Below are 25,049 nucleotides of genomic sequence, written 5' to 3' on the forward strand. Positions count from 1 at the left end.
TGATATGAAAAGCATGACTAATATTTTTTGCTGTCAGTAAGTTACATCATGAGCAGTGGAAGCTCCCTTTCTTACTGTAAATATCGTGAACATTATGTAACTTCACACACACAGGGAAGAATGTGGCCACACCCCTCCCAGTGAAGCAGCTGAGTCCTTGGAGTGAATGACACCTGGGTTAGTTTCACTGTCTTCTTGACTGGATCTGTCACAAGCAACTTTTAATTCCTACAGCACTTTGCCCTGTTTTCAACATTGGAGTAAACACTGCATACCGGATACCACTGAATTGCTGTAAAAACAGGATGACTAGTTTTCGTTTTAGTTCTTCATAAAATCGAACCTTTGGTTGACAAAATTGGCTGTTGGCATCAGTATAGAAACCAACTGGCAACTTTCCTTGACGAGCTCTTTGACACATGGACACCATTTCATGTCTACAGCTGTTTGGGGGATGTTGGGGAAAAAAGTGAAGCTTCAAAATTGAAAAACTAAATTTCAGAAATTAAAACAGAACAAAAATAGCCTTTCTGTTCAGATGGTTTTCAAACTGATTATTAAGAAAAAGAAAGAGATTAACAAAATTATAATGCATTTTGGGTGGGAAATATTTCAAACTTCTGCCTTATACCGTACAATGCAGCTAGAGAATTATAGTTCACTATGGTCATTCTCTACATAAACATTAAAATGAAATATTCCTCATAAGCCTTTCATCCTTAGTTTGATAATTAGCCAATATGCAACCTGGAGTTGAGGAAATGTCATTTATATTTTAGATCTCCACCACCACGTTGTTTTCCACCTCCTAGGTAAATGTTCTGCTAGGATTCTGCATCTAGCTCAATCTTACCTTAATGCTTTTTGCCCAGAAAGCTGTCTGTCCATCATGTATTGTCCATGGCAACAAACTTCATTAAATTGAACCTTTCTGAATTTATGTATTTAATATTAAAATTTGTTGGACTCTAGATATATTTTTAAATTTATATTTTTTCCATTTACTTTCAAGATTTAAAAATTTCATATCAGAGCAAAATATACATAGGAACAAAGGACTATTTAACAGGCTTCCCAAAAAACAGCACTTTCCTGCTTCTCTATCTATAGATGAGAGACTTAGCTGTAAACAGATTTAGACACTTGTTGATAATGTTTTAAAGAAGTTGCTAAGAAGCTCAATCTAGACATTAGTTTTGTTTACTTTTCAGTGATAAAATTATCATTTTACGACATCGTTGTAAAAGTAATGCTTTATGTTTATCTACTGCTATGTACTTGTCAAAGTGGTTTCCACATTCTTATCGTCACATTTGAGCCTTATGGAGAAGGTACTAAACACATTTGAGAAATAAAAAATATGAATTAAAGAGGCTCAGTCATCTAGCCTAAGATCTCACGAAAGTTAGTGAGAAAGCCAGAACTAGGACCCATGCTTCTCAACTCCCAGTTATTAAGTTATGCTGCTTCCACACCAGTCAGGAGGAGTCTTTCCAAAATTACTCTGGGCATATCCAGTTATTGTCAGGCAATCTTAGGATTCCCTGTATAAGTAGGGAAGTAGGTCCAAATTACTCATGCCGTGATTTAAAACCATTACCTGCTCTCAGTTTTCCTGCAGTGTGCCTCAAATGTGTTGTAGAGGACAGGATTCTACATGCAGTCCAGAGCTAATGTTACATGTGGTAGAAATATTCCTAACTCATGATACTTAGCCACCAGAGAACATGATGGAATGAGTAGGTGGCCTCCTGCCTCTGTTCCCTCTCAGAATTCTGGAATTGTTTGCTAGCACCCTAGAGATGCCACTCTAGAAGTGGATTATACTTCTCACCAGCCTGTACACTATTCTACTAAAGTTACCAGTGACATCCTAAGAAATTACTGCATTAAGAAAATCCTTACTGTGCCCTTCGAAGAGCTGTTCAAAATTCAATCTTGATGATCTTTCATCTTGACCTCCACAGTGAAACAAACATTTTAGTGTGATAAACTTCAAAATTCTTAAAAAAGTGATCCACTTTTATATTGGACATCTCTACCAGAACCCATTCATTTTTTTTTAAGGCATACATATGTTTTCAGGATCAAGAATACTGAGCTAGCTTTAAGTAGCAAACTGATTTATATATGCAATTATAGGATGCATTAAGATGAATGATAGCCTTTACATACTGAAAACCTTACTGCAGATACTTTGTTTTAAAAAGAGCTTTGCATACTAAATGCAATTAATTTTATAAAATTATGTTAAGCCGTATGTTCAGACACTTTCTGCCATGGCCAAAAAGTATGTATGAAAGTATGTGTGTATTTTCTGTGAAAGGATGCTAGCGTTTTACCTGATATTGTAGTGACACTTCAGTTATCTATGCATTCTTTGTATCTGTGATTTGGTAAACAGGCAGCCATGTTCACTATGCCTTGTATGTCTTATCATTTTTTTAATTAACCTGTTAAATACAGCTTAAAATATTTTTATTTTATTTATTCTATTTTTACTGAAATATACTGCATTATTGTGTTAATGTATTATCTTTACTGGATATTATCTCTCAGTGTATCCAGGTCTAAGTAATCTCAGTGAACTATACATTGCCTAAAAGGTGGTTTTGTAATGATTTGTAGTCACATTTTTATTGGAATATGTATAAGAAAAGGCAAAATACTTAAAAGTTCCTTTTATTTTTTAAAAGCAGCTAGATAGACGCATACTTGCCAACTCACATATGTGCTCCTTGGCCGCATCAAGGGGAATAGCCAACATGCCTATGGCTAAAAACTTTACTTTGCAAACTTAAAGCACTGCTTGGTGCTTCGTTTTTATATCCTTCACAACACATGTGAGCTCATCTAAGAGACAGACACATGTCCTCCTGCCCTTTGTTTACACCTGGGTATATGATCACCCATAGCTAACTAGGACCATTGTTTTTGTTTGTCTGTCTTACTGCATGAAGCAACATTAGACCCATTTCCATTAAAATAAGCTCTTGGTGATAAACTGTGGGCACTGCTACTTTTTAAAAAATTCCACTTTATGATTTTATGACGAACATTTGTAAAATTCTACACAAGGTCATTTACTAGAAGCCCTAAATCTTTCCTCCTCTTCTTATATGACACACACTCATTTCATAAGCATTGCAACACAAACTCAAGATTTCATAAACAATGTGAGAAACATCTCCCTAACTGATATTAGCACAGCTTAACTAGTAAAAGCATTAGCTCTCTAGTTTGCCAGGCTCACTTAACCCAATACACAGCTAACGTGTGTTATACAGCCAGTAAAATGAAGTTTATTTCAGCTTCAGGGAAAAGATACTGCTCACACTTTATCAGTGAGAGCACTCCCTGCCATCCAAAGCAGCTTGTTTATCCCAAAAGAACATTTGGTTTTGCTTTCTGCCCCTTTTGCTGTTGACCACTTTTACACATTTAAATGTAATATGTTGTGAGAATAAACTTAGCTGCGTAAAATGTTTGGCTCATTTATCTGACATCAGTCATACATATCCAGGAATAGAAATAAAAGTTTAGTGTCTCCACGCCAGTCATTCTATTTTCAAATTATTCTTATCTCAAATTAAAAGTCATTTTAGTAATGTAAGATTCTGCTTTGATTAGTTATTGTATATTTCCACCTGATAAGAACTAGAAAGTAACTTTAAATTTTGAATAATTCATTGCATGGTCCTTACCTTGGTACTCAGGAAGGACAGCTGGCATTTTGGACATAGAGGCCTGTTCAGTCACCAACTTGATGCTTGTGTAAGCACTCTTTCTAGTGTTAAAAAAGTCCATCTTTCCTTGAAGAGCCTGATATCAAAGAATGAAAGATAGAGTTGTACAGGCACTAAATCCAAAATGAAAGGTGACTAGAAAAACAGCAGTTGAACCTGGCTTAGTTTAACTGTTAGACATATGGAAGAAGATAAATAGAATTTAAAGTGTGTACCCATTTTTTGTTCATCTTGCATTTCCCCCAGTAGTTTACCTTTTTCCTCAATCAAAGGCAGTTACTCTCAAAGAGCAAAATTTCATTTGGTTTCAGGTATTACATAGTGGTAAATAATTACACATTAAAAATCTGAATTTGCTATTGGAGTATCTAAAAACCAGTAATTTCATTACTTTAGATTTTTGCAGCACTTTTCTCTAAGAAGCTGAAAAAAGAAAAATGTCAATGTAATCAATATTCTCCTTTACTAGAATTCTCCCATATTATTTTTAATCCAAAGTATTTAGTTTTTTAGTCTACCAAAATATTTAAATAATTGATCACATCCTTCTTAGAAGATTCCAAAGAAGAAAACTGCAGGCTTAATGAATGAATGGTTTAATTCAGAATCTCCATATACTTAGAAAAATAATTAATTTATGACAGGATTCATGTTATGAGATACTGAAGATAAGGGGCTAAAGTTGTGATGTGACATGAACCACATGCTGCTATAGAGATCAGGAAAATATCCTGAACTATTTCATAACAGTGTGAGTTTTTGTCTTATAATAACTATTAGCAGAAAATAAAAATCTCAGACCTGCTACTTTTGGACAATGGAATACTCTTCAGCCTGGGGCAGAGGAAAGATGTAAGGAAAGGGATAAAAGATCCCTGGGATAAAATACCAGCTCTTTACTGAACAAGTTCAGTTCACCTGCACTGGCCTCCCAGAGGCTCGGAAGGCTCTAAGCCAGAGAGTGGGAATAGGAGAAAACCATACTATAACTTTCAGAGCAAATATTATATAGTTTTTGATTTTTGAAAGTAGTAAAATAAGCTGAGCATTTAAAACATTTCTGTATTTTTTAAGAGTCATAATTAACAGAATTCTTTTGGGATTTAAAAATAATAAGTCTGGTTCAAGTATAAAAAGTCATGTTTCCTTTCTTCACTGACATTTTACTAGTAAGTGTAAATCTTCAGGTAAAAAAATTTATTACTGCTAAAATGAAATTCACCCTTTTCTACCCTCACTTCAAGTGAGAAAATTATACAATATTAGAGCTGAAATAGACCTAAATATTCATCTTGAAGAGGATAATAGTCTACTAAAATCATGCCACCTGAATTGAAATTTAGGAATTTATTTAACACTATTCAACACAACTGGATTCTGAAAACACAACTTTAAATTCAAACTCTTTGTGTCTATGAACATGTTTTTAAACAGCAGGATTTACAGTTGTAACATATTTGATTTAATGTCACTTTCTGTTGCCATGATGAAAAAAAAATCAGTAGACCCAGAAATGATAACCATAACCAGTTCTTGGAAGGCAACTGATAATACAGTCAAGATGAACTGACTTTTAATATAATTAAAATAGTGCCACAGTATATTTTAATTGAGCATCAGAAATGACTTACCAAAGTTTGATTACTGTGTGCCACTTGAAATGACCATCTCACCTGATCTTTGAATCATAAACTTGTATAGATTTCTTCAACAATTGGGGTGTCGCTTGTATTCAGCAGTTTGGCCTCTTCCTCAGAATTACTATTTAGATGGAAATTTGCTTACAGTCACTTCTTTTACAACAGTATTTGGCATAAATAGTTAAAAGGGAGCGCTTATGTTCAGTCTGCTCAGGATCCTAGAGGTTCTTCCAGTGAGAAACAGTTTGCACTCTGAATGGACAGCCGAACTACTCCTCACACCTAGAACTTTGGACCTTCCTGTTCTTCCTATTCATACTCAACCTCAATCACATTACAAAAGCTCATAACATCTCCTATTTTAATGTTTAAGGGAAAAAAAATCAACCTCTATAGTGACTGAAAATGTTAAACGACAGCTGACTCGATACTGAAAGGCAATCTCTAGTCCATGCAAGAGCATCTTTTCCAAACCTATGCTTTCTAAATAAACTGCCTCACAAGTTAACTTTGAAAAGAAGTCTGTTCTAAGGCACACAGTGTTTCCCTTCAAGAAAAATTGCTGCAGCTTTAAAAACAGTGTCCTAAGTCCAGACAGAAAGTTAACAAGAGTGAGACAAGTTCTAACAACCGATACTGAGTCTACAACTGAACGTTCTAAAACAGATCAGCACCCAGCTACTGAACTCTCTGAATTCTGCTTTGCTTAACTCGCCTACATTACTCTCACTTGTCTTAATTCACTTGAAGGTAATAATCACATTTAGAAGATACTAAGTGACCAAAAGGATGAGTATTTTGTGTAGGGATGTCTAACCTTCAGAGAAATATCAGACTTTGGAAAAAAAACCCTACTACTCTTGACCCCTGTAAAAAACACAAGACAGTCAAAGCCATGGTCGAGGATGCCTGGGTAGAGAGGAAGGTAAGTTTTCTTTAGGTTTTTTCCCTCTTCTTGGTATTGATGGTGTGGGAAGATAGCCAGGCATGACAGTCTTGGGCCCAACCCAACGACAGTAAAAATGTTGAGTTGGTATCTGAGATCTGATCCCTTGGGGACTAGAAAATGGCAACATTACTGGAGGCAAAACAATCTCTATGGGTTTCAGTGCAATCATTCTGTCTTCTGGGCGAGGTCTTACAAAGTTTGTCATCCGTTCATATGGTCTGGAGGGAGGTGTGTTCTTCATAAATGTAGGCACTAAAGGATTGGTGGTGGGCTTATTGGATTTTCTGACCTGTGAGGAAGAACCCACTTGATTTGTATTCTTCTGTGGAAGAGATGTTTTTGTTGTTAGTGTCCCTGACTGATGAGCACTTGCGTTAGTTTCTTGACTCAGGAACTCAGCAGTTGTCATCTGGACGCGGCTACTATCAGAAGTGGAAGATTTTGGCAATGACATTTTTGACTTTTTCTTCTTCTTCTCACGTTTTGAAGGTTTACCCAACTCAATCCCATCCAGTAGACCCTTTGCTGCAGCACGGGCCAAAACATCTTTCACAGACACTGTCTCAGATGGGTCCCGCTATAATTAAATGTGGGAGTTAACTGTTACTGTGCATATTACAAATATTTATCAGTGTTTCAGTAAAGATAAAAGAATATCTTTGTTATACTAAAAGAAATAGTTTTTAGACCTTAGTCTCTAATATATCCTATAAGCCTCAGGAAATTACTTTCTTTGTACTTAAATCTCCCCATTTGTGAACCTGATAGAAAAAAAGAAAAAGAATTACAGAGCTTATTTCTTTCTTTTTTTGAATTTTTTAATTTAATTTTATTTATTTATTTTGTTATACAGCAGGTTCTTATTAGTTATCTACTTTATACATACTAGTGTATATATGTCCAGAGCTTATCTCTCATCTGTGAGCTAAAATGAACTGGATATTGACAAAGTGCTTGGAGAAGTGGGGGTGGAGAACAGGCAAGGGAAAAACACTCAGGAGGACAATAAAGATAAAAATAGGGATTTCCGCCATACAATAATAATTGTTTTTCCTGCCCTTTAGCTATTTATGAAATAAGCATACCATTATGAAATGTTCATAAAGTTCCTATATTCCTATTATGAGACTTTGTTTCTTAATTCCTAAGTATGAAATGGACTGGGATTTTTTAATCCTTACCTCCCTTGTTAGAACTGAAAGAAAACAACCATTGGTAATTTCAGATGGTTCCATTCTGAAAAATTTGTCAGTGGACAAATGTATTTCCTTTAAGGAGCACAGTGGAAGGACAGGGGGACTAAGCCTGCAATAGGTAACAGCAAACAATTAACAGTTAGAATGTCTTATTTGCCAATGGAGGGAGACAGTAAATTGCAACCAATTTTCTTTTATTATGTTTTACCCATTATTTAAACAAAAATTCCAAATAAGAATAAAATGTCAAGGGGAGGGATCAAGATGGTGGAGTAGTAGGATGTGGAGCTAACCTCCTCCCACAAATACATCAAAGATACATCTACAGGGCTTCCCTGGTGGTGCAGTGGTTGAGAATCTGCCTGCCAATGCAGGGGACACAGGTTCGACCCCTGGTTTGGGAGGATCCCACATGCTGCAGAGCAACTGGGCCCGTGAGCCACAACTACTGAGCCTGTGCATCTGGAGCCTGTGCTCTGACGAGAGGCCGCGACAGTGAGAGGCCCGTGCACCGTGATGAAGAGTGGCCCCCACTCGCCACAACTAGAGAAAGCCCTTGCACAGAAACAAAGACCCAACACAGCCATAAATAAATAAATAAATGTATTTTTTTTAAAAATACATCTTCATGTGGAACGATTCTCAGAACACCTACTGAACCCTGGCAGAAGACCTCAGACTTCTGAGAGGGCAATAAAATCCCACATAATCAGGTAGGACAAAAGAAAAAAAAAAGGGAGAAAGGAATCAGGACAGGACCCTGCGCCCCTGGGAGGGAACTGTGAAAGAGGAAAGGTTCCGGCACCCTGTGAAGTCCCCTCACCAGTGGGGAGATCAGCTGGGACGGAGGGGGAGCTTTGGAGCCTCAGAAGAGAGCACAGAACTGGTGTGCAGCAGGCAGAATGGAAAGAGACCTGCACAGACGGTCAGTATCACAGCGTTGCACTCCCCAGCCTGAGACGTGCATCCACGAGTGTGGGCGGGGGCTGCGAGCTGAAGCTTGGGCTTCGGAGGTCAGACCTGGGGTGAAGACTGGGGTTGGCTGTGGGGAAACAGCCTGAAGGGGCTGGATTTTGGTATGACTGAAACCAAGGGTGTACACAGAGGAAGCCCAGGCTCACCATAGAGGCAAGGTGCCACTGTTGAGGGCACGCGAGGGGAGGGGCGGGACCTGCCATAGCAGCCTCCTTCCCTGCACATGCACTCTAAGGTGACAGGACACTGCCTGCACGAGCTCCAGGAGCAGGCACCAACCACTGCTGTGGGCTCAGGGGTGGGCATGAGTCACCAATGCCATCGCAGGCTCCAGGGGCACGAGTGCGCCACCACCACACCGAGAGCTCTGGGAGCAGGTGCCAGCTGCCACCTTTGCGGGCTCTGGGAGAGAACGCCAGCCACTGCTTCTGCACACCCCCTATCAATGGGATAACAGCCAGCACACACTGAGGAAAGAGACAGCAGGCATCCATACTAAAAACAACGCTTACACCAAAAATATTAAAACCACACAAGCTACACAGGGCTGCTCCTACATACAAACAGCCCTCCAAGACCACAGTAGATAAGTGTTTCTCCTAAACTCACAGAGTAAGGGAAATATAAGTAAAACAAAGAAGCAGAGGGACCACTCCCAGTTAAAAGACCAAGAGAATTTCCCTGAAAGAACAAACAATGAAATAGACCTCTTCAGTCTAACAGACACTGAGTTCAAAAACGAGATAATGAAAATACTGAAGGAATTAAGAAAGTTTATCAACAGAAATGCAGAATACTGTAAAAAGGAGCTAGAAACTAAAAAGAGGGGCCAAGAAAAATTAAAAACTCATTTGCTGAGATGAAAGCTGAGCTAAAGGCAATGAACAGCAGAATGAATAATGCAGAAGAACAAGTAAGTCATCTGGAAGATAGAACAATGAAAATCACCCAATCAGAACAGCAGATAGAAAGGCAAATTAAGGGCTTCCCTGGTGGCGCAGTGGTTGAGAGTCCGCCTGCCGATGCAGGGGACACGGGCTCGTGCCCCGGTCTGGGAAGATCCCACGTGCCGCGAAGCGGCTGGGCCCGTGAGCCATGGCCGCTGAGCCTGCGCGTCCGGAGCCTGTGCTCCGCAACGGGAGAGGCCACAACAGTGAGAGGCCCGCGTACTGCAAAAAAAAAAAAAAGAAAAAGAAAAAGAAAAAAAAAAGAAAGGCAAATTAAAAAAAAAAAAAGGAAGCAATATAAGACATGTATGGGATAATATAAAGCTTGCCAATCTACCCATAATAGGGATTCCAGAGGAAAAGACAGAGAAAAGGGGATCGAAAATGAATTTGAAGAAATTATGGCTGAAAAATTCTCAAACCTAAAGAAGGAAACATAAATCCAGATACAGGAAGGAGAGTTCCAAACAAGATGAACCCAAACAGACCTACACCAAGACATATTGTAATTAAAATGGCGAAAGTTAAAGAGAGGATTCTGAAGGCAGCAAGAGAAAAACAAAGTGTTAGTTACAAGGGAACCCCCATAAGGCTATCAACTGATTTCTCTACAGAAATGTTACCGTACAGAAGGGAGTGGCAAGATATATTCAAATTCCTAAAAGGGAAAAATATGCAACCTAGAATACTATACCCAGCAAGATTATCATTTAGAACAGAATGAGAGACAAAGAATTTCTCAGATAAGCAAAAACTAAAAGAATACAGCAATACTAAACCTATCCTAAAGTAAGTATTGAAAGGTCTTCTCTAAATAGAAGAGAAGCAAGAATGTATAGAAAAGCACAATTGGAAAGGACTAGGACTTCCAATACTATGTTGAGTAGAAGTGGTGAGAGTGGGCATCCTTGTCTTGTTCCAGATTTTAACAGGAATGCTTTCAGTGCTTCCTGCTAAATGGCATCGGTGCCATTTATGGCATCAGTGGCTTATTTAAATCACTTAAGTCAGTACACAGATTTTTAAAAAATCAAAACATTTTTGTGAAAATGATGACAATGAACAGCAAAAGGATAAACATGAAGATGTAAAAGAGGACATCGAAATCATAAAATGTGGGGAAGGAAAGTAAGAAAATGTAGATTCTTTTTTTTTTTCAGAATGTGTTTGAGCCTATATGACTATCAGTCTAAAGCAAGTAGATATAGGAAGGGGTTAACATACTTGAAAAACAGAATAACCACAAATCAAAAACACACAATAGATTCACAAAAACCAAAAAGAACACAAGCATAAAATAAAAGGAAATCATCAAACCACAAAAAGCAAAACAAAAGGAAGAAGAAAGGAACAAAGAAACACAGAATCAACTGGTAAACAAGGTTTAAAATGGCAATAAATATGTATCTATTGATAATTACCTTAAATGTCAATGGACTAAATGCTCCAATCAAAAGACACAGAGTGGTGGATTGGATTAAAAAACAAAAGCCTACAATATGCTGCCTACAAGAGACCCACTTTAGGGCAGGAGACACACATAGATTGAAAGTGAGGGGATGGAAAAAGATATTTCATGCAAACAAACATGACAAGTGGGGGTCACAATACTCATATCAGACAAAACAGACTTCAAAATAAAGCCCATAAAGAAAGATAAAGATATATTACTATATAATGATAAAAGGATCAATACAAGAAGAGAATTTTACACTCATTAACATATATGCACCTAATACAGAAGCACCCAAATATATAAAACAAATACTAACAGACATAAAGGGAGAAACTGACAGGAATACAATAATAGTAGGAGACTTTAACATCCCACTCATATCAATGGAAATATCTTCTAGACAGAAAATCAATACGGCAACACAGATCCTAAATGATAAAATTGAAGTTAGACTTAACTGATATTTTCAGGACATGACAACTAAAAAAAACCAGAATACACATTCTTTTCAAGTGCACATGGAACATTCTCTAGGGCTGACCATATACTAGGGCACAAAACAAGCCTCAACAAATTGAAGAGTATAGAAATCATCTCAAACATCTTTTCTGACCACAATGGCATGAAACTAGAAATCAACCACAGAAAAAGAAATGAGAAAAAAACGACTACATGGAGACTAAACAACATGCTATTAAAAAACCAGTGGGTCAATGACAAAATCAAAGAGGAAATTAAAAAATACCTTGAGACAAATGACAAAGAAAACACAACCAAACAAAATCTATAGGATGCAGCAAAAACAGTTCTTAGAAGTTCATAGTGATACAGGCCTTCCTCAAGAAACAACAGAAACCTCAAATAAACAACCTAACCTACCACCTAAAAGAATTACAAAAAGAACAAACAAAACATAAAGTCAGCAGAAGGAAGGAAATAATAAAGATCAGAGAGGAAATAAATAAAATAGAGATTACAAAACTACAGAAAAAAAAATAAAACCAAGAGCTGGTTTGCTGAAAGGGTAAACAAAATTGACAAACCTCTGAACAGGCTCACCAAGAAGAAAAGAGAGAGAACCCAAATAAACAAAATAAGAAATGAAAAAGGAGGGACTTTCCTGGTGGTGTAGTGGTTAAGAATCCACCTGCCAATGCAGGGGGCATGAGTTCGATCCCTGGTCTGGGAAGATCCCACTTGCCACGGAGCAACTAAGCCCGTGTGCCACAACTACTGAGCCTGCGCACTACAGCCTGCGAGCCACAACTACTGAAGTCCGTGTGCCTAGAGCCCATGCTCCTCAACAAGAGAAGCCACCACAATGAGAAACCCGTGCACCACAACAAAGAGTGGCCCCCGCTCACTGCAACTAGAGAAGGCCCACACGCAGCAACGAAGACCCAACACAGCCAAAAATAAATAACAAAATAAAAATAAATAAATTTATTTTTAAAAAATGAAATGAAAAAGGAGAAATCTCAACTGATACCACAGAAATACAAAAAAAAAGAAAAGAAAAAAAACAGAGAATACTGTGAAAATTATATGCCAACAAATTCAACAACCTAGAAGACATGGACAAGTTTTTAGAAACATAGAGCCCACTAAAACTGAATCAAGAAGAAACATAATTTGAACAGACTGACCTCTAGAAGTGAAATAGAACCTGTAATTTTAAAAACCTCTGCAAACAAAAGTCCAGGACCAGATGGCTTCACAGGCAAATTCTACCAAACATCCAAAGAAGAACTTTTACCGATACTTCTCAAACTCTTCCAAATGATTCAAGAGGAGGGAACACTCTCAAAGACATTCTATGAAGCCACCATCACCCTGATACCAAAACCAGACAAAGATACCACCAAAAAAGAAAATTAGAGGCCAAAATCTTTGATGAATATAGATGCAAAAATTCTCAACAAAATACTAGCAACCCGAGTCCAATATACATAAAAAGGATCATACACCACGACCAAGTGGGATTCATCCCAAGTTCATAAGGATGGTTCAACAAATGCAATTCAATCAATAAGATACACCACACCAACAAAATAAAAGACAGAAACCACATGATCATCTCAATAGACGCAGAAAAAGCATTTGACGAAATTAACATCAATTCATGATAAAAACTCTTACCAAAGTGGGTATAGAGGGAACGTATCTCAACATAATAGCAAAATTATGACAAACCCACAGCCAACAGAATACTCAATGGTGAAAAACTGAAAGGCTTCCTGCTAAAATCTGGAACAAGACAAGGATGCCACTCTCACCACTTCTACACAACATAGTATTGGAAGTCCTAGGCCCAGCAATCAGACAAGAAAAAGAAATGAAAAGTATCCAAATTGGAAGGGAAGAAGTAAAATTGTTATTATATGCAGATAACATGATACTATATATAGAAAACCCTAAAGACTCCACACAAACTACTAGAACTGATAAATGAATTCAGCAAGGTAGCAGGATACAAGATTAATATACAGAAATTGGTTGCATTTCTTTACACTAACAATGAAATATCAGAAAGGGAATGTAAAAAAACAATACCTTTTAAAATCACACCAAAAACAATAAAATAGGAATAAACTTGACCAAGGAGGTGAAAGACTTATATGCTGAGAATTATAAAACATTAATAAAGAAAATTAAAGATGATTCAAAGAAACAGAAAGATATCCCATGCTCTTGGATTGGAAGAATTAATATTGTTAAAATGGCCATACTACCCAAAGCAGTCTACAGAATTAATGCGATCCCTATCAAATTACCCATGACATTTTACACAGAACTAAAACAAATAATTCTAAAATTTATATGGAACCATAAAAGACCCAGAATTGCCAAAGCAATCCTGAGGAAAAAGAACAAAGCAGGAGGGGACTTCCCTGGTGGTACAGTGGTTAAGAATCTGCCTGCCAATGCGGGGGACATGAGTTCGATCCCTGGTCTGGGAAGCTCCCAGATGCCGTGGAGCAACTAAGCCCATGTGCCACAACTACTGAGCCTGCGCTCTAGAGCCCACAAGCCACAACTACTGAGCCCATGTGCCACAACTACTGAAGCCCGCGTGCCTAGAGCCTGTGCTCTACAACAAGAGAAGCCACCGCATTGAGAAGCCCGTGCACCACAACGAAGAGTAGCTCCCACTCGCCACAACTAGAGAAAGCCTGCGCACAGCAACAAAGACCCAACAAAGCCACAGATAGACAGATAGATAAATAAATAAAATTTTAAAAGAAGAACAAAGCAGGAGGCATAACTGTCCCAGACTTCAGACAATACTACTAAGCTACAGTAATCAAAACAGTGTGGTACTGGCACAAAAACAGATATATGGTCACTGGAACAGAATACAGAGCCCAGAAATAAACCCACACACCTATAGGTAAATAATCTTCGACAAAGGAGGCAAGAATATAAAATGGGAAAAGGACAGTCTCTTCAGCAAGTGGTGTTGGACAGCCACACGTAAATCAATAGAGTTAGAACACACCCTCGCACCATACACAAAAATTAACTCAAAATGGCCTAAAGACTTAAACATAAGACATGACACCATAAAACTAGAAGAGAACATCGGAAAAGCATTCTCTGACATAAATCGTACCAATGTTTTCTTAGGTCAGACTCCCAAGGCAATAGAAATAAAAAAATAAATAAACAAATGGGACCTAATCAAACTTACAAGCTTTTGCACAGAAAGGGAAGCCGTTAAGAAAATGAAAAGACAACCTACTGAATGGGAGAAAATATTTGCAAACAATGCAGCCAACAAGGACTTAATTTCCAAAATATACAAACAGCTCATACAACTCAACAACAACCCAATCGAAAAACTGGCAGATCTTAATAGACATTTCTCCAAAGAAGACATACAAATGGCCAGTAGGCACAGGAAAAGATGCTCAACATTTCTAATTATTAGAGAAATGCAAATCAAAACTACTTGAGGTACCACCTCACACCGGTCAGAACGGCCATCATTTAAAAAATCTACAAATAACAAATGCTGGAGAGAGTGTGAAGAAAAGAGAACCCTCCTACACTATTAGTGGGAATGTAAGTTGGTGCAGCCACTGTGGAAAACAGTATGGAGGTTCCTTAAAAAAGGAAAAATAGAAGGGAATTCCCCGGCGGTCCAGTGGTTACGACTCCACACTTTCACTGCTGAGGGCCCGGGTTCGATCCCTTGTCAGGGAACTAAGATCCCACAAGCCATGTGGTGCAGTCAAAAAAAAAAAAACCTAAAAACAGAATTACCATATGATCCAGCAATCCCAATCCTGGGCATATATCCAGACAAAACTATAATTCAAAAAGATACACGCACCCTATGTTCAGAGCAGCACTATTCACAACAGCCAAGACATGGAAACAACATAAATGTCCACTGACAGATGAATGGATAAAGAAGATGTGGTACATATATATGCAATGGAATACTACTCAGCCATAAAAAAGAATGAAATAGGACTTTCCTGGTGGTGCAGTGGTTAAGAATCTGCCTGTCAGTGCAGGGGGTACAGTTCCGAGCCCTGATCCGGGAAGATCCCACATGCCACGGAGCAACTAAGCCCGTGTGCCACAACTACTGAGCCTGTGCTCTAGAGCCCTCAAGCCACAACTACTGAGCCCGTGTGCCACAACTACTGAAGCCCGCGCGCCTAGAGCCCGTGCTCCACAACAAGAGAAGCCACTGCAATGAGAAGCCCGCGCACCGCAACGAAGAGTAGCCCCCACTCACCACAACTAGAGAAAGCCTGCACGCAGCAACGAAGACCCAACGCAGCCAAAAAAAAAGAACAAAATAATGCCATTTGCGGCTAGAGATTATCATGCTAAGTGAAGTCAGAAAGAGAAAGACAAATACCATATGATATCACTTATATGTGGACTCTAAAATATGACACAATTGAACCTATTTATGAAACAGAAACAAACTCATAGACATAGAGAACAGACTTGTGGTTGCCAAGAGGGAAGGGGGGTGGGGGAGGGATGGAGTGGGAAGCTGGGGTTAGCAGATGTAAGCTATTATATATAGAATGGATAAACAACAAGGTCCTACTGTATAGCACAGGGAACTATATTCAATATCCTGTGATAAACCATAATAGAAAAGAATATTTTTTAAAAAGAATGTATATATATGTATAACTGAATCAGTTTGCTGTACAGCAGAAATTAACACAGCATTGTAAAGTCAACCATACGTCAATAAAAAAAAGAACAGAATGTCAAAGCAGTACAATACTATTATAAAATAAAAGCTCTAGTATTTCACGTTAGCTCATAGTTTATTATACTTCCCAAGTTTCCCATCTTTAAACAACTATGCCAGGAACCTTTCAACAAATTAAAAACTCTTCCCCAAGTCACTAATATGTTAATAAAAAGGCTTCCATTATCAAAACAGGTAAATATGTATAGTAATCACAAACGTATAATCCAAAAAATTCCTTTACCTCCACATGTCAGAATACAAAAAGTACGACTTCCTTCTTTTGGTTACTTTTTGCACGATTACAATATAAAAATATGGCCTATCACTACATTATTCTTCTCAATCACTTTTGAGATTAATAGATGACTTATGTGGTGTTCAAGAAAGTATATACCAAAGAAAAGACTTTGTGTCAGAAATACAAAAATCTCTAATCACTAATATGTTTAAACTAAAATTTTAGTTTTTATATTTAATATTTAATTTTTCATTCAATAGTAAATGGTTCATTCATAAACAATAATTGTTATAGTCCCATGCTTTTATAAATAAAACATGTAATCAAAAGAATAAATTTTCCACAAAAGTTAAAATATCAGGAACTCTTATTAATAATTTTGTATGTTATATTCTGAAGTTTAAAACCATTTCAAATTTATATTTATTCACTCATTTGCCTACTATGTGAAAAACACATAAATAAAATATTAGCTCTCTTAAATAGTTTACAGTTTAGTTGGAGAAACTAATTGGTATACAATAATATAAAGAAGACCACATACGAATGCTGAGCCAAGTAGAGACAAAATTATGTAGGAGTACAGAATAAGGTACAATTAATTGTGGCCATGGGAGATAGCAAATATGAAAACTTCACAGAGGAAGGAGCATTGGTGCTATGTCTTGAAGAATAAGTAGGTTTCCAATAAGGCAAAGACAGGATTCTACACAGAAAGAAGAACATGAACAAAAGCACAAGTGTCACGAAGATGTGTGTTCAGGGAACAGCAAGTATTTCCATGTGGCTGAGGCAGAGAGTGAGTAAGAGGATGTAGAGGTCACTTAGGATGTGGGCAGACACACATGACCTCAAATGACATGCCAAAGAGTCTGGCCAATAGTGGTGCTTAATAAAATGTTTGTGCTGAAATAAGCCGAAATATAATAGCTGTGTAGGTTCTACACAGCTAGTCACTCCTCTTACCAACCCTGTAACCAACAAACTGAATTTCTGAAGCCTATTCGTCTATGTTCTCTACACAAATAGAAAGCATCAAAAAAAATAATTCACTTATATATTAAATAAAGAATACTCACTGAAAATAATTATTTCTTACCAATGTAAGTTTTGGATTTTTGTCACTTAGATATATCTAGCACCTAGAAAAGTGCCTGGTATATAGTAGGTATTCAACAAATATTTAATAGACCATGATATATTTTAGCTACATACATGTTATCTTTTCTAATAGTAATAACAATCCATAATCAACACTGGTAAAGTTACCATACAGAAATTGGCCCTGCATAACAAAATGATCTTCAAACCCCAACTTACAGTCTATTTCTTTGAATAATAAAATAAGTTAATACCCAGAGCCCAACTCATACCTGACTTAGATGATGACATTTGGGAATTTTTGAGTTGGTGATACTTAAATGAGATTTTGGATTTAGAATTGATCTTGGAATGGGTGAAGACTTGAGAATGTTGGAGTGAGATAAATGTATTTTGTGTATGAAACAGACATCAATTTTAGGGGGCCAGAGAGTGGACTATTGTGGGTTCAGTAGTGTCCCCCCCACCAAATTCATGTCCACCCAAAACTCCAGAATGTGACCTTATTTGGAAATAGGGTCTTAGCAAAGGAGCTAATACTGGAGTAGGATAAACCCTAGGTCCAATATTGGTGTCCCTACAAGAAGAGAGGATATACAGAGACACACAGGGGAAGAAGACCATATGAGGGAGGCAGAGATTGGAGTGATGAAGCTACAAGCCAAGGAGCACCAAGGATTGTTAACAAACACCAGAAGCTGGAAGAGAGTCACAGAATAGATTCCCTCTCAGAGGCCCTAGAGGGAATCACCCCTGTCAACTACTTGATTTTGGACTTCTGGTCTCCAGAACTGCGAGAGAATCAATTTCTGTTGTTACAAGTCAACAAGTTTAGGATAATTTATTGTGGCAGCTCAGGCAAATAATACACATGGAAAAAGGAATTTTGCAGATGTAATTAAGGCTCAAATTAGTTAACCTTAAGCTATGGGTATTATCTCAGTGGACCTGACCTAATCACAGGAGCCATCCAGGTCTACAGGTTAGAGACAGAAGAAATCAGAGATTCAAAGCACGAGCAGAGTATAATGCACTATTGTTGGCTTGAAGATGGAGGAATGGCAAGTGGCAAGGAATGAATGTGGTCTCTAGAAGCAGAGAGCAATCCTGGATTGACATCCAGCAAAGAAACAAGGACCTCAGTCCCACTACCACAAGAGTGAGGATGGAAGCAAATTTTCCCCCAGAGTCTCCAGCAAAGAATTCATCAGGCTGACATCCTGAGCAGAGAATCCATCCATGCCATCCAGACAACTGACCTACAGAACTCTGAGTTAATTAACAGGTACTGTCTTCAACTGCTACATTTGTGGTAATTTCTTAAGCATAAATAGAAAGCTAATACACAATGGCTCACATTTAGTGAGGAGAAATGCCAGACTGTCATGGCAGGCAGTGGAAGATAGGATTAAAAGCCTCAGAGGAGTGAGCTTGCTTCAGTGGATGTACTATTAGGGCTCAAGAACTCTCCAGAGGACTATGTTGAGAGGAGGGCCCAGAAGATACACATTTTATCAGAGCAACAAGGAGTGTGCTGCTGGGAGGGCGCTAGCAGCACTCATGAGTTCACTGGTGGCTTCCCTCCCTAGGCCAGGCCTGACAGTAGGAGAGGCCATTATAGAACTGGGCTCACTAAGAGCAATGAGAATAAAGATCCTGAAACAACAGAGGCGAGTGGGCAAAGTACCCATCAGAAGCCAGGTGTATGTGATTACTGATTATCTTAATGAGCACCAAGGCTAGAAGAGCAATCCAATCCCACTCATGCACTGTTTATCTTCCCTATACTCCACCTTTACTAGTAACAGAAAATCAAAACACAGAATACAACCTATCAGGACCTAAGCTTCAAGCTCACAGACTGTTCACTATTAGAAAATATTTAGCATTAATTCACCACCATGTTAAAATGTCAGATGAGAAAAAACATTCGATCATATCATTAAATGCTGCAAAGGCTTTTGATAAAACTAGGCATCCATTAGTGATTTTAAAAATCTCTTATTACGATCCTGGCATAAGTATAGACATACAGATCAATGAAACAGAATTGAGAGGCCAGAAATAAGCCCATTCATCTATGATCAACTGATTTTCAACAGGGGTGCCAAGACCATTCACTGTAGAAAGAATAGTCTCTTCAACAAACGGTGCTGGGACAACTGGATATCCACATGCAAAGGAATGAAGTTGGACCCCTACCTCATAACATATACAAAAATTAATCAAAATGGATAACAGACATAAACGTAAGAGCTAAGATTACAAAATGGTTGGAAGAAAACATAGGCATAATTCTTCATGACCATGCATTAAATAACAGTTTCTTAGATATGATACCTAAAGCACAAGCAATAAAATAAAAAACAAATAAATCGGACTTCTTCAACATTATAAACTTTTATGCATCAAAGGACATTATCAAGAAAGTAAAAAGCCCACGAATGGGAGATAATAATTGCAAGTTATATATGTGATAAGGGTATGATATACAAAACATATAAGGGAGTCTTACAATTCAACAATAAAAAAGACAAATACAATCACCCCTTGGTATGAGGGGGATTGGTTCCAGGACACCCCTTGGATACCAAGATCCACAGATGCTCAAATACCTTATATAAAATGGTGCAGTATTTGCATATAACCTAAGCACATGCTCCTATATACTTTAAATTATCTCTAGACTACTCATAATACCTAATACAATGTAAATGCTATGTAAATAGTTGCAGCAAATTCAAGTTTTGCTTTTTGTAAATTGCTGGAATTTTTTTCCAAATATTTTCAATCTGTAGTTGGTTGAATCCTCAGATGTGGACCCCTCAGACATGGAAGGCCAACTGTAACACAATTTTTTTTAATAAATTTATTTATTGTATTTATTTATTTTTGGCTGCGTTGGGTCTTCGTTGCTGCTCATGGGCTTTCTCTAGTTGCAGCAAGCTGGGGCTACTCTTCGTTGCAGTGTGCAGGCTTCTTGTTGCGGTGGCTTCTCTTGTTGTGGAGCATGGGCTCTAGGCACGAGGGCTTCAGCAGCTGTGGCATGTGGGCTCAGCAGTTGTGGCTTGCAGGCTCTAGAGCGCAGGCTCAGTAGTTGTGGCACACGGGCTTAGTTGCTCCGCGGCATGTGGGATCTTCCTGGACCAGGGCTCGATCTCGTGTCCCCTGCCTTGGCAGGCGGATTCTTAACCAGTGCGCCACCAGGGAAGTCCCATAATACAGTTTTTAAATGGGCAAAGAACCTGAAGACATTGTCCAAAGAAGATATATAAATAGTTAATAAGCACATGAAAAGAAGCTCAACATCATTAGTTCCCAGGAAAATTCAAATCAAAACCACAGTGACAAAGATTGGCCAAGATGGCAGAGTAGGAAGACTCTGAGCTCACTTCTTCTCACAAGCACACCAAAATCACAACTATTTGCAGAACAACCATTGATGAAAAAGTCTGGTACCTACCAGAAAAGATCTTCTACAACTAAAGACATAAAGAAAGAGCCACAAGACAGGTAGGAGGGGCAGACTTGAAATATAGCTAAGTTCCATAACCCCAGGTGGGTGACCCACAAATTGGAGAATAATTAAATTGCAGAGGTTCTCCCACAAGAGTGACAGTTATGAGCGCCACGTCAGGCTCCCCAGCCTGGGGGTCTGGCACCAGGAAGACAAGGCCCCAGGGCATTTGGCCTTGAAGGCCAGTGGGACTTAATTTCGGGAGCCCCACAGGACTGGGAGAAATAGAGACTTCACTCTTAAATGGCACACACAAAATCTCACATGTTCTGGAACCCAGGGAAAAAGCAGTAATTTGATAGGAGCCTGGGCCAGACCTACCTGCTGGTCTTGCAGAGTCTCTCAGAGAGGTGAGGGGCGGCTGCACTCACCCTGGGTGCACAGACACTGGTGGCAGCCATTCTTGGGAGTTCCTTCTACCACATGGATGCTGATACTGGCAAACACCATTGTGGAATCCTCCCTCTAGCTCATTAGCACCAAGACCTGGCCCCACCCAACCCAACAGCCAGTGCTGGGACAAATCAGGCCAAGCAACTAATTGGGTGGGATACAGCACCACCCATCAGCAGACAGACTGCCTAAAGACCTCCACATCTGCCTCTGGACACAGCCATGCCCAATAAAGGGCCCAGGGCCCATTTCCACCCACCAGTGAGCAAGCACCAGCCCCAGAATCCTCTGGGCCTTGCCTCCTCTAGACTCTGGACCAGGCTGACCCAACATAGGCAGACACCAGATGCAAGAAAACCACAATCCCACAGTCTGCAAACCTATTCTGTCCAGACCAGGCCAGACCCTGCCCTGGGACCAGCTGGGCCCTGGCCTTGCCCATTAACAGGCCAACACAAGCTTCAGGACACCCCAGACTCTGTACCCAACTGTGTCAGGATCTGCTCCCCTTCCCTGCCTCACCCCCAGCCATGTTATATCAGCTCTGGGATGTCTGGGCCCTGCAACCAGACTCCAGGACCTGGCTCTTGATGTCAGTAGTCCAGCACTAACCCTAGGACCCAGCTTCAAACACCAGTGGGTGGGTATCCCATAGATTTTGTAAGGTTGTGTTTTCATTTTCAGTTGTCTTGAGGCATTTCCTCATTTCTTCTTTGATTTCATTGTTGACCCATTGGTTTCTTAGTAGCATGTTGTTTAGTCTCCATGTGTTCATTCTTTTCCTGTTTTTCTTTCTGTGGTTGATTTCTGATTTCATACTGTTGTGGTCAGATGTTTCAAATCATTTCTATCCTTTTAAATTTGTTGAGGTTTTTTTTATGACTTAGTATGTGGTCTATCCTAGAGAACATTCCATGTGCCCTTGAAAAGAATCTGTATTCTGGCTTTTTTGGAAGTAGTGTTCTGTAGATATCAATTAAGTCCTACTGATCTACTGTGTCATTTAGAACCTCTGTTGCCTTACTGATATTTTGTCTGGATGATCTGTCCATTGATGTCAATGGGGTGTTAAGGTCTACTATTATTGTATTATTGTCAGTTTCTCCCTTTGTATCTGTTAGTATTTTCAAAGAACTTATACCTACCCGTCTCAAACTATTCCAAAAAATTGAAGAGGGAACACTCCCAAATTCATTCTGAAGCCACCATCACCCTGATACCAAAACCAGACAAAAACACTACAAAAAATGAAAACCAAAGGCCAATATCTTTGATGAATATAGATGCAAAAATCTTCAAAACAAGATATTAGCAAACAAAATCCAACAATATGTAAAAAGGATAATACACCATGATCAAGCTGTAATCATTCCAGGGTAGCAAGGACAGCTCAATATACGCAATCAATCAACGTGATGATACACCACGTTAACAAAAGGAAAGACAAAAACCACATGATCATCTCAATAGACAGAAAAAGCATTTGACAAAATTCAACACCCATTCTTGATAAAAACTGTCACAGAAGTGGGTATAGGGGCAACATATTTCAACATAATAAAAGCCATTTATGACAAACCCACAGCCAACATAATACTGAACAGTGAAAAGCTGAACGCCTTCCCACTAAATTTAGGAACAAGACAAGGATGCCCAGTTTCACCACTTCTACTCAACATAGTATTGGAAGTCCTAGCCCCAACAATCAGATAAGAAAAAGAAATGAAAGGTATCCAAATTGGAAGGGAAGAGGTAAAATTGTCACTATTTGGAGATGACATGATACTCTATATAGAGAACCCTAAAGTCTCCACACAAAAACTATGAGAATAAATGAATTCAGCAAGGTAGTAGGATACAATATTAATATACAGAAATTTGTTGCATTTCTTTACACTAACAATGAAATTTCAGAAAGTAAAAAAAAAAATCCTGTTTAAAACTGCATCAAAAAAAATATCTAGGAATAAACTCAATCAAGGCAGTAAACACCTATATGCTGAAGACTATAAAACTTTGTTAAAGAAACTGAAGATGATTCAAAGAAATGAAAAGATATCCCATGCACTTGGATTGGAAGAATTAATATTTTTAAAATGGCCATACTACTCAAAGCAATCTACAGATTTAATGCAATCCTTATCAAAATACCCATGATATTTTTCACAGAACTAAAACAAATAATCCTAAAATGTATATGGAACAACAAAAGGCCCAGAATTATCAAAGCAATCCTGAGGGAAAAGAACAAAGCAGGAGGCATAACCCTCCAGACTTCAGACTATACTACAAAGTTACAGTAATCAAAACAGTGTGCTATTGGTACAAAAACAGACATACAGTTCAGTGGAACAGAACAGACAGCCCAGAAATAAACCCACAAACCTATGATCAATTAATCTTTGACAAAACAGGCAAGAATATACAATGGAGAAAAGACAGTCTCTCTCGAAGACTTGTTGATGTGGTATTGGGAAAGCTGGACAGCTACCTGTAAATCAATGAAATTACAACACTCTCTCACACCACACACAAAAATAAACTCAAAATGGTTTAAAGACCTAAATATAAGATTTGACACCATAAAACTCCGAGAAGAGAACATAGGCAAAACATTCTCTGACATAAATTGAGCAGTATTTTCTTAGATCAGCCTCCCAAGGCAATAGAAATAAAAACAAAAATAAACAAATGGGACCTAATCAAACTTACAAGCTTTTGCACAGCAAGGGAAACCATTAAAAAAAATGAAAAGACAACCTAAGGAATGGGAGAAAATATTTGCAAACAATGCAACCAACAAGGACTTAATTTCCAAAATATACAAACAGCTCATACAATTTAACAACAAAAAAACCAACAACCCAATCGAAAAACTGGCAGAAGACCTTAATAGACATTTCTCCAAAGAAGACATACAGATGGCCAGTAGGCACATGAAAAGATGATCAATGTTGCTAATTATTACAGAAATGCAAATCAAAACCACAATGAAGCATCACCTCACACTGGTCAGAATGGCTCTCATCAAAAAGTCTACACATAATAAATGCTAGAGAGGGTGTGGAGATGTTCCTCTATTTTTGCCATATTACATTCTTAGAACCATATCCCTGACAGACAAATCAAGAGTCATCCACACTAACGATTTTGGTCATATACCTGAAATAATTCTCTTTGCCACTAGATGGAGATTTAGTTAATGCTGTGTTGAGAAGCTGGCAGAAAAAAGGTTGGCTGTTAGCTACCAACAAGAATTACTAAATAAGGAAGCAAAGTAAGAAGGGAAATACGGATGTGGTTACAAACATGTCCACCTTTGAACTGGCAAAGGAAAAATATCTAATTAAAAGGAGAGAGCAAACCATATACACATTAAGATGCTACTATAAGAATTACAGTAAAAGTTCAGAACAGGAGAAATAAGTAAAAAATAGGAGACATTTTAAAATACCTTATTAACTGTCACAGTCTTAAAGGACTAATTGGTATCATATAGTAATCTTAAATATACTCCTTATCTTGACGTCCAGAGTTTGGATGGAGTATTACTGTTTTTCTTCTCTGCCCCTAGTTTATTATAGCATTTTACCCAGAAGCTACTATGGTTATTCAAGTTATTCTTATCTTAGTCCTTGTGGGTACCAAAGGCTAAATGGGT

At 38.3% G+C, this 25,049-nt stretch overlaps 1 protein-coding gene across 1 annotated transcript in view; it reads right to left on the reverse strand.

Annotated features, from left to right (window-relative positions):
• Positions 1-6,273: 6,273 nt before the first annotated feature.
• The window catches only part of NSUN7 (NOP2/Sun RNA methyltransferase family member 7), a 61,306-nt gene continuing 42,530 nt past the window's right edge, over positions 6,274-25,049 (reverse strand). Inside the window, exons 11-12 of the mRNA XM_065878072.1 lie at positions 7,517-7,640; positions 6,274-6,912 (exon numbers count right to left, since the gene is read on the reverse strand). Of these exons, the coding sequence (XP_065734144.1) occupies positions 6,274-6,912; positions 7,517-7,640 (763 nt within the window). The remainder of the gene's footprint in view (positions 6,913-7,516; positions 7,641-25,049) is intronic.

Source organism: Phocoena phocoena, chromosome 5 (genome assembly GCF_963924675.1).
Source record: "Phocoena phocoena chromosome 5, mPhoPho1.1, whole genome shotgun sequence".
NCBI classification, from domain to species: Eukaryota; Metazoa; Chordata; class Mammalia; order Artiodactyla; family Phocoenidae; genus Phocoena; species Phocoena phocoena.